The sequence below is a fragment of the Cornus florida genome, unplaced genomic scaffold (genome assembly GCF_030987335.1).
Source record: "Cornus florida cultivar Cherokee Brave unplaced genomic scaffold, ASM3098733v1 CherokeeBrave_3.0.0_Hap2_Chr09, whole genome shotgun sequence".
NCBI classification, from domain to species: Eukaryota; Viridiplantae; Streptophyta; class Magnoliopsida; order Cornales; family Cornaceae; genus Cornus; species Cornus florida.
This window is the reverse complement of record NW_026775579.1, coordinates 55,985,149-56,002,709: the sequence shown is the minus strand read 5'-3', so window position 1 is coordinate 56,002,709 and position 17,561 is coordinate 55,985,149. Positions and strand designations below refer to the sequence as shown.

General features: G+C 33.9%; 2 protein-coding genes across 2 annotated transcripts; both read left to right on the top strand.

Annotated features, from left to right (window-relative positions):
- The first annotated feature begins 952 nt into the window (after positions 1 to 952).
- LOC132272644 (transcription termination factor MTERF5, chloroplastic-like) lies at positions 953 to 1,789 on the top strand. Its single transcript, XM_059773747.1, has one exon. The coding sequence runs from the start codon at positions 953 to 955 to the stop codon at positions 1,787 to 1,789; it is 837 nt and encodes a 278-aa protein (XP_059629730.1).
- A 10,550-nt stretch (positions 1,790 to 12,339) lies between these two features.
- LOC132274000 (F-box/FBD/LRR-repeat protein At1g13570-like) lies at positions 12,340 to 15,294 on the top strand. The gene is made up of 4 exons (XM_059775137.1): positions 12,340 to 12,615; positions 13,685 to 14,478; positions 14,580 to 14,735; positions 14,830 to 15,294. Exons 1-4 carry the CDS (start codon positions 12,612 to 12,614, stop codon positions 15,103 to 15,105), a joined length of 1,230 nt encoding a protein of 409 aa, XP_059631120.1. The 5' UTR covers positions 12,340 to 12,611; the 3' UTR covers positions 15,106 to 15,294.
- The last annotated feature ends 2,267 nt before the right edge of the window (positions 15,295 to 17,561 follow it).

Below are 17,561 nucleotides of genomic sequence, written 5' to 3'. Positions count from 1 at the left end.
GAATCCCAATTAGCAAAGAATCTCAATTACTAGTAATATCTTTCTTCATCCATATTTATTCTATAGTCAAACTATTATTTATTTTCTTCTCTCACATTTTTCTCCATTACCATTATTGATTCCCGACGGATACACAAATACCCGTCAACGAATTAAATAAATCATTCATAAAATTTTCAACGTCTACGAATGCCCCTACTTCAAGTCTGGAATTCATTATTGCTTGCAAAATTTGAGGACGAGGCTTGAAGTCAAACTTTCATGTATGCATGTTATAAGTTGATTGCCAATTGAAGACTCCTTAGTCCTTAGTACTGTGAAACAAACTAATTTTGGAGAAAGACTTGAATGGGCAACAAAATTCAAGCGTGTACACAAGTTAGGAAATTTAGGGCTCAGGACCAGCCCACCTAATTTTTGGGCTAGGGCTTTCACTCGATCAAACATTTAAATCCCCGCGTCGATTTAAACTAGGTCTAGGGCACACTGTTCACCATTCAAACAATTCAAGAGAGAGGAGAGAAAATCGAATCACTGCAAGTCTATGAAGCTCACCACTTTACAGGCAAGTACTCATCTCTGCACTCTTTGCTTTGATTGAAAGAAAGCATATTATATATATATATATATATATATATATATATATATATATTCTTCAAGAAATGACGATATATATCTGCAAAAGTTTCGTCTCACTCTCTCTTAAGAACTTTTCACATCCCAACAAAACCCCAATCTCTCGTCTCTCTCCTCTTCTTCTCTTCCTCTCCAAAATCCCCCATTGCGGTGGCCGATTACTTGATTGATAGACACAAATTTTCTCCTGAAACTGTTTCGAAAGTCTCTTCTGTCATAAAGTTATCTGAAAAGGTCTGAAGAGACCGATTCGATTCTTTCATTTCTCCAGGAAAGTGGCTTTTCGGATACCCATCTCGAGCTTCTCATCAAACGCATGCCTCGAGTGCTCTCTGCAAATCTTGAGCGCACCATCAAACCCAAATTCAAGATTTTTCAGGACTTTGGTTTTTCTTCCAGCGATGTTGTGGAAATTGTTTCGTCTGACCCACGGATTTTAACGTGTAGCGCTGCTAATCGGCTTGTCCAGTCGATTTTAGCATTGAAGAGTGTTTTGGGTTCGAATATGGATGATGTGTCTAGGGTTTTAAAGAAACGTGGGTGTATTTTGACGCATGATTTGGGGAAAACTATGATACCCAATATTGAATTTTTGAAGAGTTGTGGTATTAGTTCCTCGCAAATAACTCGATGTATCTATAATATCCCAAGAAATTTCTTGTTTAATACGACGCGCATTAGAGAAAATGTCAAGAGGGTTGATGAGATGGGCATTGACAGGAAGTGTAAGATGTTTCTTCATGCTATTCAGGTTATTAGTTGCTTGAGTAAAGAGAATTGGGAGTTGAGATTGGACCTCTTTAAGAGTTTGGGGTATTCGGAAGATGACATTTCATCAGTTTTTAGGAGAGCGCCTCTGGCTTTAGTTAGGTCGGAGAGGAAAATTAAGGCGATGACGCAGTTTCTCCTTAGCTCGGGCAAATGTGACATCTCTTTTGTTGTTAATCAAACAGAATTATTTGGTTATAGTATTGAGAATAGGCTTAAGCCACGGCTTAGAGTTCTCGAGGTTTTGGAAAGGAGGAATTTGCTTCTTAAAATGCCTAGTTTGTTGACTGTATGCCCGCTCACGGATCAGAAGTTCTATGAGAAATATGTACTCCCTTATTCAGATGAAGTTGGCGAATTATTTGTGGTTAAGAAGGCCTCATAGAAAGCAGAAATATTAATATTTTAATATTTTTTAAATTTTTAATAAATTTTATTTTTAAACTTTTTCCTAACGGATATATTTTTAAAACGTGCTATATCATATAAAAAAATTAAACAATAGAATATTTATTATTAAAAACAATACGATATGACATAAATTTAAACAATACAATAAAAAATATAATTAAAAAAATAGGTTTTGTGCCAATATAGCTGTTAAGGCACTGTTTGGCTGAGCCAAATAGTGCCTAAAACGGTTATATGTCAGTAGGAATATTTTAAAAATAATTTAAAAAAAAAAAAAAAAAAACACTTTTATCTATTTTTTTAATACTTTTTTGGCCCAAAAAAGCTTTTAAAGCACTGTTTGTGTCAATCAAATAGTGTCTTAATGGCTCTTTAGTTTAATTATTTTAAGGCAAAAAAAAAAAGAAAAAGAAAACAGATGCTGGCTCGCATGTCAGGCCTGCAATTCTCCAAACCAATCTTGGTTTTTGGAGACTTGGATCAAAATCGTCTTAATGGGGTCCACTTTTCGAAGAGTCCATTGGAGCAGTCCAGTCTTCAAATTTAGCCCAGAATCGCCGGAAGTATCACCATTGGACTTGCTCTTAGATCGAGAGTTATTTCAGATCATTTTAAAATTTACAATATAATAAACTTATATTCTGTGTGACATTTCATAGATTATTAATAGGCCTCTTAATTTTTTTATTTTGTTTTATGCACTTTTCCAATACGGAACAATGCATTTCCCATTAAACCCATTTACACCTCCCTAAATCATGTTCAAACAACTTATTTTGGACATTAATTTCTCATTCATTGAAAATGATTTTGAACAAGTAAATATACCCCGCTTGCTGATCTTCACCACGCTTGCTAATCTTCACGTGGAGAGGTATGCTTTCCATTATGGACCGCCTCAAACACTTAATGGAACCCATTTTTATTTTAGTCCAAAGTTTGCTTAATCATTAATTGTTAATGATATCACTTTTTGTCCATTAAATTAATGATGATATGCAGGAACATTAAAGTACGTTTTTCTCAGGTTTGGCTCTTTCCCAAATTATTAAGGAGCAGTGATACATGATTTCGATAGTCGAAAATGATGCCATCATCGTGTCGTCCACCACTCACATTTAAAATCGAATGTGCCCAACTCTGCACTTTCTTGTCATTTTCCATTGTTAAATGGTCTGAACCATAAGTTACTTGGTAATTATGTTCAATCAACCTCAGTTTTCAATTGTAGTGAAACTTTTTTCATTACTTTCAAAAACGCTGCCGACGGCCAAAACGCTCCCACCTCTCTCTACCTTTCTCTCTCTACAGCAGCCGTCGCCTTCTTCCTTTGGAGCTCCCTGCTCCCTTTCATGGAAGTGGGGAGCTGCTTAAATGCCTACCCCGGATGCAATAAATTCGACGTGTTTGAATAAGTACGCTCCGTGGGTATTTTTTTACGCCATTTTTGTTTATGTTCGGCTCGATCTGCTCTTGTTTGTTTCATTTTCGTCTCCTTGGACAAATCTGTTGTTCTCCTCCGGCTAGATCTCTGAGCTAGGCTGGTTTTGGGTTTTTCCCCGCTTAGATTTGCTCATTTTCTCCTTGATTAGATTTTGTGCAGAGTTTTATGTGTTTGAGCGCCTTGTGGTTGTAGTTTTGGAGCGGTTGCCGTGTTGATGGCCAGACCTTTCGGTCTCTCCAGTTTGCTGCTTTCTCCCGTGGTGATTCCGTTTGCAGAGTGTTGGGCTCTGTTTCCTCCACAAATCCGGAGCCTGTTCTTCATTTATTTGTTTTGCTTCACTTGTATGCCTTTTCTGGCTTGGCTTTATGTCTTTGTACTGTCATCTTGACTTTAGGCCTTTGTACCTGTGAATGACTAAAAAAAAAAAAAAAAAAAAAAAAAAACAACGTACCTTTATAATGCTTAAATTCTCTGTTTAGTTCCCAAGAAAATTTCATTTTTTGGCTGGAACCTCTGCTTCATTCGGCAATGTTATAATGCTTAAAGTTTAGACAACTTGAATTATTATTATTATTATTATTTTTCAAAAGAAAATGCATATAGTTGGATTTCTAGGCAGATTCGCGTAGTAGTGCTCGATCCGCTGATACAGTACTTTAGCCTTGGAGGTAAAGCTCGAGCTATGGGCATATCCAAGTTGTTGGCCAACAAACTCAAACCTATCCTTCCTCGCATAATTGGTCCCTTAGAATCTGCCTTTGTTCAAGGAAGATTGATTGATGATTGCATTCTCCTTACTTTACTCATTTTTATATATAATACCCTTATTTAATACATTTTCTCCCTTAATAAATTATCTATATTTAATATATTTTCTCTCTCCTCTCTAACAACTCTCTCTCTCTCACTCTTCCACATACAACCTTAAGCAACAACGCACCAAAAACGAACACATCGGAGCTTGTCGCGGGCTTCCCCGTCTGTGTGAGCTCCGGTGCAAGATAACCAAGTGTGCCCACCACTCTGGTTGTGCCCGAGTTAGACTGAAATTGGTATCATTGGAAAGCTTGTTTCGAGATAGTTAATTTAGACTCAAAATTCTAGGAAGGCAAACTTAACATTTATTTGATATACTTTGACTTGTTTGTGTCAAGCAAAAGACAGAAGCATTCTAATGGATTCCATTCTAGCAACTAGAGCAAAAGTTTCATAATAATCAATTCCAACTTGCTCAAGAAATGGTTAGAAAAGGGTTCTAATAAGGGTGAAAGATAGAGCACATCAAGGGGAACAATAAAAACACCACTATCAAACAACTCTAAAACATGAATCCAAAGCCTGACAAGTCTGTGCCCTCAAGTAGTGTTTTTTTGAGTAAAAATTGAATTTTTGAATGAAAATAGCTCAATCAAGGTATCTATTATGTCACTAGACATTTTTAAGATATAAAATAAGAGTTTTGTGTCACATCATAAATGAATCATTGGTAAGAGTGGTCAACTTGGTAGTTGAACATAATTCCAAAAATACATCCAAGGAAAGAGAAGAATTGGTGAAGGTGATTTCTTTCCCATTAGTTACCTAATAGACTGTTAAGCCCTGTTTGGTTGCTAGGAAAAAAGAAAGTCTTTAATTCTCCTATGAATAGTTCCCAACAATAGGGGATGCTCTTCTCGAATTATCAATAATGGTGAAGGTGATTTCTATCCCTTTAGTTACCTAATAGACTGTTAAGCCCTGTTTGGTTGCTAGGAAAATAGAGGAAGAAAAGAAAAAGAAAAAAGAAAGTCTTTAATTCTCCTATGAATAGTTCCCCAGGATGCTCTTCTCGAATTATCAATGTGATCATATTATTCCCACATTAATTAGTAAACTTTTCGGAGCAAAATTGGAAGAAGAAAGTAGTAAAACATGTGTACAAAGGAAATTAATGGATAGATTAAACATTTCACTAATTTCTTTCTATTCATTCATTCTCTTTTGTTTGAATCAGATCCAATGATGACAAGCCGTTGTAAAAGGATGACTATGAATGTTGGAGAGGATATTATCACTGTTGTGAGATTTATATGTTCCTCTCGCAAAGTGCACGAATCTTTGCAGATAGGGTTTACTTGTAAGGGTGTCGTACCTAAGGGACTTATGTAAAATAAGTTTGTCAACAGATTTCTTAAATTCCAAATTAACTTGAAAATAGGATAATCGAATTGTGATGTTGAATTCTAAATTAACTAAATCGAAAAATAAAATAAACTAAAGAATAATGATTAAATAGGATGTAGAAAATATAGGAGGACTAGGGGTATAATTTCATCACTAACGTTGCACCACCAGTCAATTGCATCAATTTATTGGAGATATATCATATAACATGCACAGGGAATTAATCATGGCTACAAGCACATATTAATTCAGTTAGAAAATAATATAATTTAAAGCTAAGTATGGACTATCTTCGATTGGCATAAACCATTTACCTATCTACTTTACTCTAGGGTGTAGTATAGTTTATCTTTTCTAGGCATAATTTATCAAATCTCTAACATTATATTCAGATAAAACCATTGTGTAATCATTTCATTCACAACTACAAGAAGTGAATGAGTTGTGTTCAATCACAAGATTAAAATATCTAAGATAAGATAGAAAAATATTTGTAATTGAATTAAAACTCTAAAACCGATTCTTATTGAAAAGTCGATTAAAAATCCTATAGATTACACAATCATGCATGATAAAAATTGTTCTCTAATAATTAAATACAATCAAATCAGCATGCTAAGCTAGGGCTACATCACAACCCTAGCAAAGCATGACTAGAGTGGAATTATTCATGGTTGAGGAAGACATCTTCACCGCCATGGATCGATCTCTTCTTTCTTCTGAATGCTTCTCTCTAATCTCAGCCTCAAACTCCTCTGTATGATGATTCAATGTTGTAGAGGACCCCCTTTAAATAATAAAAAATCAGCCCTAGAGTTCCCTTTTTTCATATAGAAAACATACATAGAAATTCTGTTAAATAAGGACTCTCAAAATTCGTACAGGCTTCCAAGCTAATTTTGACAAGGTGAACAGCTGTTTTAGGGAATCCTCGTGAAATACAAAATTGTAGCTCTTTGAATTTCCTTTCAACCTTCGCCGGAATTTAGCCATTTTGACACTCGAGGTGAGAGATACAGCCAGATTACCAAAACGGATTCAAGTTACCAACTTTGGCGAAAGTTTCCTTTTTGAAGAAAGATTTTTCCTTTTCTTCTTCTTTCCATTCTCATCAACTTGTGGCTTCTTTTGGACTATTTTCTAAGTATAATTAGACTTGGATCTTCAACATTGATTGGTTCCACGGAATGTCATCTTTTAAAGTTCAGAATCACTGGTCTTGACTGATTTTACAATTAAAGCCCTAAAATAAATAAAAATAATAAAATAATGTAAAATCTCAAATAAACTACTATTAAGATAATAAAATATGCAAATAAAGGGGCTAAAATGTGTAACATTCAACGCCTAACAATCACTGACCTTCCAAGAGTAATAATAGATCGAATCCTAGAGCGAATGCCCATTTGAGATGTTGCAAGAACAAATGTGTTATCTAGAAAATGGAGGTATATTTGGGCTACACATCCACAACTCATGCTTGACCATCACTTCTACAAAGAGATCACAGAAAACAAAACATTCATTCTACAAAACTTTGTGGATGTGATCAATAAAATTTTCCTACTTCACCGTGTTCCCATTCTGAAATTTTGTTTTTACATTCCGTCATCCACAAATATTGATGAGAACCCAGATATTGATCATTGGATACTAATTCTGTCAAGGAATGGTATTAAGGAACTCATCTTTTCCAATGCAAGTCCTCATCCCTATAAATTGCCTCCTTATATATATTCTTGTCCGCAATTGACATGTTTGAAGCTCTGTAATTGCATATTTAAGCCTCCACATGGAACTGACATGCTCGAAACTCTGTTCTCAAGTGCCCCTTTACTTGAGCATCTGTTTCTTTTAAGTTGCATTGTTATTGAACATTTAAATATCCATGCTCCAGCACTAAAAGCACAGCGACTCATCGGCATTCTTGAATTTAAATCAATATCTTTCGAAAACTGCCCAAATCTTACTCTTCTCACTATTGCACCGTGTGTTAAAGCTGATAATCCAAAGTGAACACACTTCAAACTGTGAAACTTGTTCTTTACAAGTCGTGTTCGAAGGCTGAACTTTTCTTCATCGAGTTTTTACTTGCCCGTTGCCTAATTCTTGAGAACATGTCCATTCAGCTTTCAGGGGTTGATGCAAATGAAGGGTTTAGGATTTCCAAAGAGTTGATGCGATTTCCACGAGCTTCCCAGAAAGCAAAAATATTATTTGAATAGTTCCATGCGAGTTGGTCCAGCAATATTTTACAATTAGCAGCAAAGTTAGTACTGCATGATATGGTAACTAACCATGTGACTGAATCATCATATGATGTTGAGCAAAGAGGGAAATTTGACATTTTTCTATACTAATGCTGTTTCATTGTAACTACAGCATGTTTTTATATTACCAAGGCAAATTTTTTTCCACATAAACAGCATACCTAATATATGTTGTTGGTGGTTTGTCTAAAATTGAGAAGTTTTACTCTGTAATCATTCTAAGAGATGAATAGGTTGATTTTTCTTGATAAACTCTAATTTAGGGTTATTGCTTGGTCAATTGGTAAAACTTTTGACAGATAGAATGAGGGGAAAATATATATATATATATATATTTCCTCCTAGTTGGTACTCACACACATATGCCTCCACTAGGTTCAAATCCCTTACCTCTCTTTGGAAAGTAGAAGCCTAGTACCGTTTGGCCCTTGGTCCTAGAAAATGTTTAGCTTAATAGAAATGAAGTGTAAGGTGGGTGGAACTGTATGTCTTCGGTGGTCTTGGTTTTTAAAGGAAAAACTATGACAAAGAGCTCTCATGTGAACTCACATTCCCAGTCATTGAATGGAAAAGTTCCTTCTTGCTTGAGTTGGATTAACCTATTGCACTTGGTATATTACCATTTTAATTTTCATGTCAAACTCTTGCAGGTGTGATAGTCTTGAACGCAAATCCATCTACTTCTTGCAAATATTCTAAAAGTATGGGCTGAGTCAAAACTAATGTCAAGTGAAAAAATAATTGAAATAGAGAAAGAAATTGAATCTTATTTTCCCTTATTTTATGTACAAATTTTGTATATATATATAGATTACATTGACCTATGATTTTGGGAGTTTCTATATTCTGTACAAGATTTGTGGGGCCAAATTCCATCGGTCAATCCCTTGATTACAGAAGTTTCCAATATTTTCTGTTGCTGATTTGGCCAAGATTTGTGGAGACATCTGTTACTTGTGAATTGGAGTTGATATTATCAAGCTTTCATTGTGCATTTAATTAGCAAGAAAATGTTTCAAAAAAGTTGGGAAAAAATATTGTTTTGTGAGTTTGAAAAGTATGAAAGTGGAAAGAAAATGATTGTAATCACCAAAATTATCCCTTTTAATTATAAGATTACAATATAAAGACACTATGAACAAAATTGAAATTTCAAGTTGAAGGATGAAACATGAAAATTATAGTATTTGTGTTATGATGTTTAATAATTGGCTATATGTGATTATAGATGCAAAGTTTAATTAATAAAAAAATTTGCTCGGAAAATCTAAAGGATAAAAGGTTGAAGTTAATATATATATTGTTGAGTCTAAACTAAATAAAGTACTTAGAAGTAAATTAGTTTGGTAAATTTAATATACGTAGAGTCAGAACTAAATTAGTTTGGTACATTTAATATATGTAGTCCTAAAGTTAAGAAAAGTCTGTATAAAAAAATACATGTATGAATTAAATTATAATTTCAAAACTTGTATTAGTAGAGAATAAATCAACCAACACTAACCCTAGTTTTTCACCCAACACTCACACACACACTCTCTCTCTCTCTCTCTCTCTCTCTCTAAAAGCATGCATGTATGACTCAATCATTATTAATTAATTATGGAAGGAGAAAAATACAATAAAAAATAATTTTGTATGCACATATAAAATTATATGCAAATAAATTAGTATTACACTCTTATATAAGCAATTTACAAAAGAAGGAAACGAAGTCTATGGAGGAAGTGAAGGGGAGTGACATGGGCATAATAGAAACTAAAATACGAAGTCATCATTTTTCACAAGAATGCTAAGTCACATAAAATGGGAGTGGGAGCGAGAGCGAATTCGAGAGCGGGAGCGTGAGAGTGGCAGAATTAAGTCATAAGTAATGATAATTTGAGCGATGGCGCGCATGGAGCGTGAGAGCGGGAACGTGCTCGGAGCGTAAGAGCGACACCTATTAAGAAGGATTGTGTGACTCAGCGAGAATGTAAAATTTCTGTGTTTTATGTGAGAAATATTTTGAGGAAAAATTTACTTCTTTAAAAAAAATTTCTTTCACACTAATCAAACTGATAACAAATTTAAATATTATCTAATTCATGCTAACCAAACTAACCCTAATGAAATATTAAGAGAAAAAAACATAACATTTTAACTGAACAAAATACAATTAGCATGACAAAATAGAGAAATGCTAAGAGAAAAATAAAATAGTTTAACTAAACAAAACATAATTAATAGGAACAAAACAGAGAACTGCTATGAGAAAAATATAATATTTTAACTAAATAAAACACATTCAGTTAGCGTGAACAAAATATAGAAATGCTTTAATAACTTAGATAAGTAGTTGTTATAAAAGTTGTCATCAAACAACAGACAACTAAAAATATTAGTATATATAATGGTATTATTCTTTTGGCATTCTTTTCATCATGGTATCACAATATTTTAGTTTTTAATACTTCACACAAAAATGATTGACAATTATTTTTATTAATATGAGAGACATTGTTGAATTCATATAATGGATATTATAGTTGTGTATATGTAAATATAAATAAAATGATGATATTTTAATAAAAACCACAAACAATGAATTTATATTTTTGTTGGACAAGAATTGAGCTCAAATTAGAATTTTGTATGAGTTTTGAGATCACACAAATTATTTTAAACAAGTGCTTTGATAAAAAATAAATTTTTTTTTTTTTTTTGGAGGGTGGGAGACATAAGCAAATGTATTTATATAAATAACAATTTATGTGGGGTATAAAAAAAAAAAAAAATGAATAATCGGTCTCGATTGGGTTAATTTTATTATATGTTTGGGTAAAGTGCAAAAAACTCCCCCTAAACTTTGGGGAAATTTGCAACTAACCCCCAAATTATCAAAATTACAAAAAATCCCTTTAACTATACAAAAAAGTTACAAATAACCCCATCCGGCCAAGGTCTGGTGAGAATTGGCCGTTAAATTTGGTTTATTTTTTTAAAAATATCATACTGTCCTTAGAAGCATGAAAATACATGAGTGCCCTTAATTTCCAACAGTTTGACTCCAATATCCCATCCCAGTCAACAAAGCCAAACATGGCTTTAACCTCGTGATTTGGTCTGTTTTGCTGCCGACGAACCCAGAAATGGCGCCGACGAGGTATCCGGCGAGACCCGGCCAAACAAATTCCGGTCATTGATTCGGGCATAGAAACATATATATATATATAGAGAGAGAGAATCATATATTGTGGGCTACTTGATATATCAGAAAATACAGAGAGCTTGAGGGACTCAACAAAGAGATTCAGCAACCAAGCCAACCGGAGTGCATCAATGATCGACCATCCGGCAAAATTCTCAGGCGTACTTTTCTAGTTATATCATCTTAGGTTGGTAGGTGTGTCACCGAAACAGAGATTCTAGTTCCAGCGAGAAACTTTTGACCATCACTGACCAAACCCAAAAGCTTATGACCATCAGTGCATCACCGACCAAACCGTTTCTATGCCCGAAGTTATATATATATATATATATATAAACACATATATACAAGCACTAAATCTGAAATTGGGGCAAATTTTTGTATGGAGGTGGTAGTGCTGTTGTAGTGGCCGCGACAAGGATTAAGGGAGGAGGAGATGGATCTAGTGGTGGTGCGGTGACGAGGGTTGAGGTTGGAGGAGGGGATAGATCTCCAAGGACGGAGGCTGATTTGGGCGAAGCCATCGTCGTTAAGAAGAGGAAAGGAACGGAGGCCGGACCAGTGTTGGGTCGGTTCCTGGAAGGAGCAGTGGGTCAATTTCTGGAGGGGGAAGCGGCCGCGGAACTGAAGCTCACCGGTAATGGTCTCTAAAACCTTATCTGCCTTGCCGGTTTGGTCGGTGATGGTCAAAAACTTCTTGTCGAAACTGAAATCTTTGTTAATTAAAGCACTGTTAATTAAATCTTTCTTGGCTTGTGGCGGTGCTTGGCGGGATGGAACAGCAGCCGAGAACAGCGGCTGTGATGGATCCGGCGGGGAAGGGCTGGCGGTGAGTTCGGCGATGATGAACTCGGCGTTGCCTTCGGTTGTGGGTTTTGTGATTGGGTTGCAATACGTTGTGCTACAGGACTTTAACCTTGCAAAGAAGATGAACAGTGCATACATATATATATATATATATGTATATATGTATGTTTGTGTATACAGGTGAAAGGGTTTTATAAGCAAACTACGTCGTTTTATTTTTATAAATTAAGTGAAATTGATATTATAAGCAAACTGTGTCGTTTTATAAGAAAGGCAGCTTTGTCTTTTTTCTTTTCTGATGAACTGAGTGGGTAAATTGTAACAAATTGAAACTTTAAGGGTTTTTTTTTTGTAGTTCCGAGAGGTTAGTTGCAAAACTCTCATAGTTTAGAAAGATTTTTTTGCACTTTACCCTATATGTTATGCTTCGTATGCTAATGAATAATTCTATAAATATTTTTGCAAATATTCGGAGTATTTTATTTTTAAGATTATCATTTGCCTAGCAATTATAACATCATCCAAACTTAATAGTCATTGAAAATGATAAAAAGAGTTAATTTATGTAAAATAACATGGTGTGAGACTTGTTGAGAAACAAACCTTATTATTTTGGGGAAATTTTGAGAGAGGCTTTAATACAGAAGTTAGGAAATTTAGGGCTCCGGACCAGCCCACCTAATTTTTGGGCTAGGGCTTGCACTCAATCAAACTGTGACGTCTGTTGAACTTACCTTCTCTTTTGTGCATTTTTACTTGAATTATACACTAATTATTATTGTTGTATACTCTCTCTATATATAGAGAGTTTGGGATCTCTGCCAATTATGAATTTATGGTGGGTTTTGAATGAGAGTTGAACTCTATAGTCTCTACAACTTCGTTTTCCAACTAAAAAGGTGCGATTGGCGCAGTCGTTATAATGGGTAAGTCCCGAATATCTCTTTCTTGGATCTGAATAGTGATTGAAGTTTATAGTTGTGAAATTTAGGGCTTTGATGTTTTGGGTTTTGGTTCAGTTCAATTTATTTTATGTGATTTCTATTTGTTTAGCCTTTGGATTCTCTGTTTGGTAGCTGAGAAGTGTAGGGAAAGGAAGGAGGGAGGTAGAGAAAGTTGATTTGGTTTATCAATTGGAGCGCTGTGCCTTATTTGGTTTGCTAGAAAATTGAGGAAGAATGAAAAAGGAAGGATCTGTTTGGTTTGTCTCTCTTAAAACATAGAAAAACAAAACTGTTTTAGAAAACTGGAAAGACAGATTCATAACTTGAAAACTGTTTTTAGAAAATTGGAAAAGACATATTCCCAACTCGACATATCATTCGTCTATTCAGTATATCCCAGACCAAAACCATTGGTAATGCAAGTTCTTTGAAAACACAGAGCCTAGTTGGTGGTTTGTCACTCAGAAAATAGTTATCAAGAACTTGAAAAAATAGAGAACTATTTTAGAAAACAATATTCATAAAACTGAAACAAACAACTTCTTTTATATAAGAATTTTCACAAAATTGAATCAAGCAAAGATTTTATACAAATTTTTTTATTTTTAATTCTTTAAAACAGAAAACTGTTGTCTGAATGACCAATCAAGCGGGCCATAAGTGTTTTTATATTCACATGTTTAAACAACTTGAATTATCCCAAAAAAAAAAAAGAAAAAAAAGTAAAGAACTTCAAGAAGGAGGAGAGTTGGCGAATGTTGATTTGTTTCCCATTAGCCCTGTTTGGTTGCTTGGAGAATAGAGGAAGAAAGAAAGAAAGAAAGAAAAAAGAGTCTTTTACTCTCCCATGTATAGTTCCCAACAATAGGGAATGCTCTTCTCGATTTATCAATGTGATTATATCATTCCCGCATTAATTAGTAAACTTTTCAAAGCAAAATTGGAAGAAGAAAGTAGTAAAACATATGTACAAATCTAGACTAATTTCTTTCTATTCCATTGAAGTTTCATTCATTCCCTTTGAACTAAGTTCTCTTTTTGTTTGAATCAGATCAAACAGTGACAAGCAGTTGTAAGGCTGCCAATGCTGCAGAGGATATTATTAGTGACCTACCAAGAGAATTAATAGATCGTATACTAGGGTGTATGCCCATTCGAGATGTTGCAAGAACAAGTGTGTTATGTAGAAAGTGGAGGTGTATTTGGGCTACACATCCGCGACTCATACTTGACGGTCAGTTCTGCCAAGAGACCATAGAAAACAAACCATTCATTCCACAGAACTTTGTGAATGTGATCAATAAAATTTTCCGACTTCACAGTGGTCCCATTCTGGAATTTTATCTCAAAATTCCGTTCTCCATAGGTACTGATCAGAACGCAGATATTGATCATTGGATACTAATTCTGTCAAGAAATGGTATTAAGAAACTCACCTTTTTCTGTGTAAGTCCTCTTGCCTATAAACTGCCGCCTTCTATATTTTCTTGTTCACAATTGACTGGTTTGAGGCTCTGGAACTGCATACTCAAGCCACCACATGGAACTGACGTACTCGGAACTCTGTTCTCAAGTGCACCTTTACTTGAGGATCTTATTATTTCGGAGTGCGTTGGTATTGAGCATTTTAATATCCATGCTCCCGCGCTAAAATATCTGATGCTCATGGGCAGTCGTGAATTTAAATCGATATCTTTCAAAAACAGCCCGAATATTACTATGCTCACTATTTTACTGAACGCTAAAGTTGATAATCCAGAGTGGGGTAAAACCACCAATTTGATTGAGCTTGTTGCTAGTTTGCCTAGAATCAAGGTTCTAATGCTAGACAAATTTGTTTTGAAGGTGAGATGTAAATTAATGCTTTTATTATTGTTATTATTTTTGTGGTTCAATTGTATTGGAAGGTATTTGTTGGTTATTATTTCTAGCTTTTTGCTGCAAAGGTTTTAGCTGCAGGTACGGTCTCAAAGAGGTCTCCAGCAATTAAGCACTTGTGGTATCTTCATTTGGCTGACATAAATTTCGACGATTTGGACCAGATTTCTTGCATTATGTGCTTGCTTGAAAGCTCCATTAACTTGAAGCAACTTCATATCACGGTGAGACTGTGAACTAAGATAACCAATCTGTTCAATACCAAAAAACACACATTTTTAAAGAAACTGATTTTACATTTGATTTTGTGTTCTATAGGCCGATGAAGGCACAGGTAAAGTCATGCAACCGTTCTTCAATTTTTATAAAGAATCCGACTGGATTGACCTGAAACTTCGAATTGTTAGACTTATTCTTGACAAGTCATGTTCAACGGCTGAATTTCTCTTCATCGAGTTTTTACTTGCCCATTGCCTAATTCTTGAGAAAATGTTGATCGAGATTGATGCAAATGAAGGGTGTAGTATCTCAAAAAAGTTGATGCAGCTTCCGCGAGCTTCCCAGAGAGCAGAAGTAATACTTGTGCAGCTATAATCTTTATTTTCACAAGCAAACAAGCTAGTTGATACAGATTAATTTTTTACCATCCCCTTCTGGAAGCTTTTGGTTTTTGAAGTCTATTTGTACAAATTAAATCAGAGTGAAAGAAGTCAAAATTATGTTTCTACTTTCTTGAGACTACAAAGTAGAAAACGAAAAAATTACTAAATGCACCTTTATCTATCTTGCATGTTCCTACACTGTTGATGTAAACTCAGGACCTGTCGACGATAACATCTCACCCTTTTAAACTCTCTCCATTTTTTATTATTATTATATTTTTGTTAATATTTGACATTGATTCATGCATTCTGTGCTTTCTTGAAAGCTCCACTAACTTGCAGGGCTTGCAGCGACTTAATATTACGGTGAGACCGTGAACTAAGATAACGAATCTGTTCAATGTAAAGAAACTGATTTTACATTTGATGTTGTGTTCCATAGTCCTCTGTAAGTACAGGTACATTTATGCAACAGTTCTTCAATTCCTTGAAATACTCCCTGGATGGATTTGAAAGCGAACACACTTCGAATGGTGAAACTTTTCCTTTTCAATTCATACACGGCTGAACTTTTCTTCTTCGAGATTTTACTTGCCCGATGCCTAATTCTTGAGAGAATGTTCATATTCAGCTTAGGTGGGTTAACCAAAATATGTTTTAAGAAAAGCAAAGCTTACTAGAGAGAGAGAGACTTTCACGTTGCTTGGTTTGTAACTTTGAAAAAAGTTTTTTATTTTGAAAATAAAAAATTGTACAAAAACTTTTGTTTGGTTTTGTTATATTATAAAAGATCTCTGAGAACAATTTTTTGTTTTCTTTTATTTATTTAATTCAATAAAAGAAAATCTAATTTGAGAATAAAATACTAATAATAATATAGGAATAATATAAAAGTTGGAAACTTGGAATACTGAAATTCAATAAATGTAAATTTAATCAGAGAAGCAAATATATAATATTTAAAAATTAAATTATTGAAATTCAATAAAAGAAAATATAATAAAAAAGGGAATATAATATTATAATTTTTATTTATGTCATTCAATAAAAAGAAATCTAATTAGAGGAGAAACTCTATAATAATATAGTAGTAGTAGGAAATATTAAAATTCAATAAATAAATATCTAATTAGAGAAGAAAATATATAATTTATTTTAATAAGTACATCACGATAATTCTATATCAAAATATACCAATAAAATCCTAAACTAAGAATTCTAAATACAAAATTGTTTTGATATCTAATTTTTATAATTTATTTTAAATTCTTATAATGTTATTTATTTCATTAAATAATATGTTTTTATATTTGTATAATGTAAAATCATTCTTTTATATATATATATATATAGTTTACTTACTTTGCAATTATACACGCACTTCCCCTCACTTGCACCTAACGTGTAAAGGTCAACCCATTCCATCTTCAAAAAATCAGACCTTAAGGGTATGTTTGGTGTGGTGGAATAAATTGGAATGGAATGAGAATGGAGATGGAAATGGAATGAGAATGGAATGGAATGAGAATAATGATTCTCATTCTACCGTTTGGTTATAAACATGGAATGTGTAAAAATGGAACCTCATTCTCATTCCCATGTTTGGTAAGAAAGTTAGAATAAAATGAATTTATATTGTTTCTTTAAATTACATTTTATTATTAGTAAAAAAAATTAACTAAAAAAATTAATTTGCAAAAATAAAAGGGAAAGAGATAATAGAGAGAGAAAAATAAATGAGATAGAGAGAGGGGGAATAAACAGCATATAGATATATATATATATATATATATATATATATATATATTATATTTTATATAGTGTGTATGCGTGAATTATCTCTTTAAATTATTTTATTACTTTATTAATTTTTAGTGGGAATGGAATGGTCATTCCACCTCTCAAGAAGTGGAATGGGCATTCCACCTTTTTGATGTAATGGGAATTCCCTAGGAATGGCCATTCCACTTTTAATGTGACACACCAAATAAGAGAATGGAAACAAATGCATTCCATTCCACCTTCACTTGATTCCATTCACTCACACCAAACATAACCTAAAATTATAATCTCCTTCGAAAATTCATCTCTCTAGAGTTACCGTTAATTAGTTTTGGTGCAGGCTGTGCAACAAGTAATTTGAACACGACTATATCAATGTTAATGTTACCCAAGTATTGACTCTAGGGGGATGAATAGAGTCAATGACAAATAATGGACAATTTTCACAATATAAAAAGGCAATTTCAAGCAAATTACTTAACCAACAAAAAAATCCAAGTCATAAATACAAACACCATGAAATGGGATGCAATGTCTCTCTCCATTTCCAAAACCATTCCTTCTTCATTTCCAAATTGTTAGTGAAACCCGTTCTACGGTGACATCCTAGTGACATGAGAGAATGATTGGTTACTGTCCCTGACCTATGGTAACCCCATGGCGTCA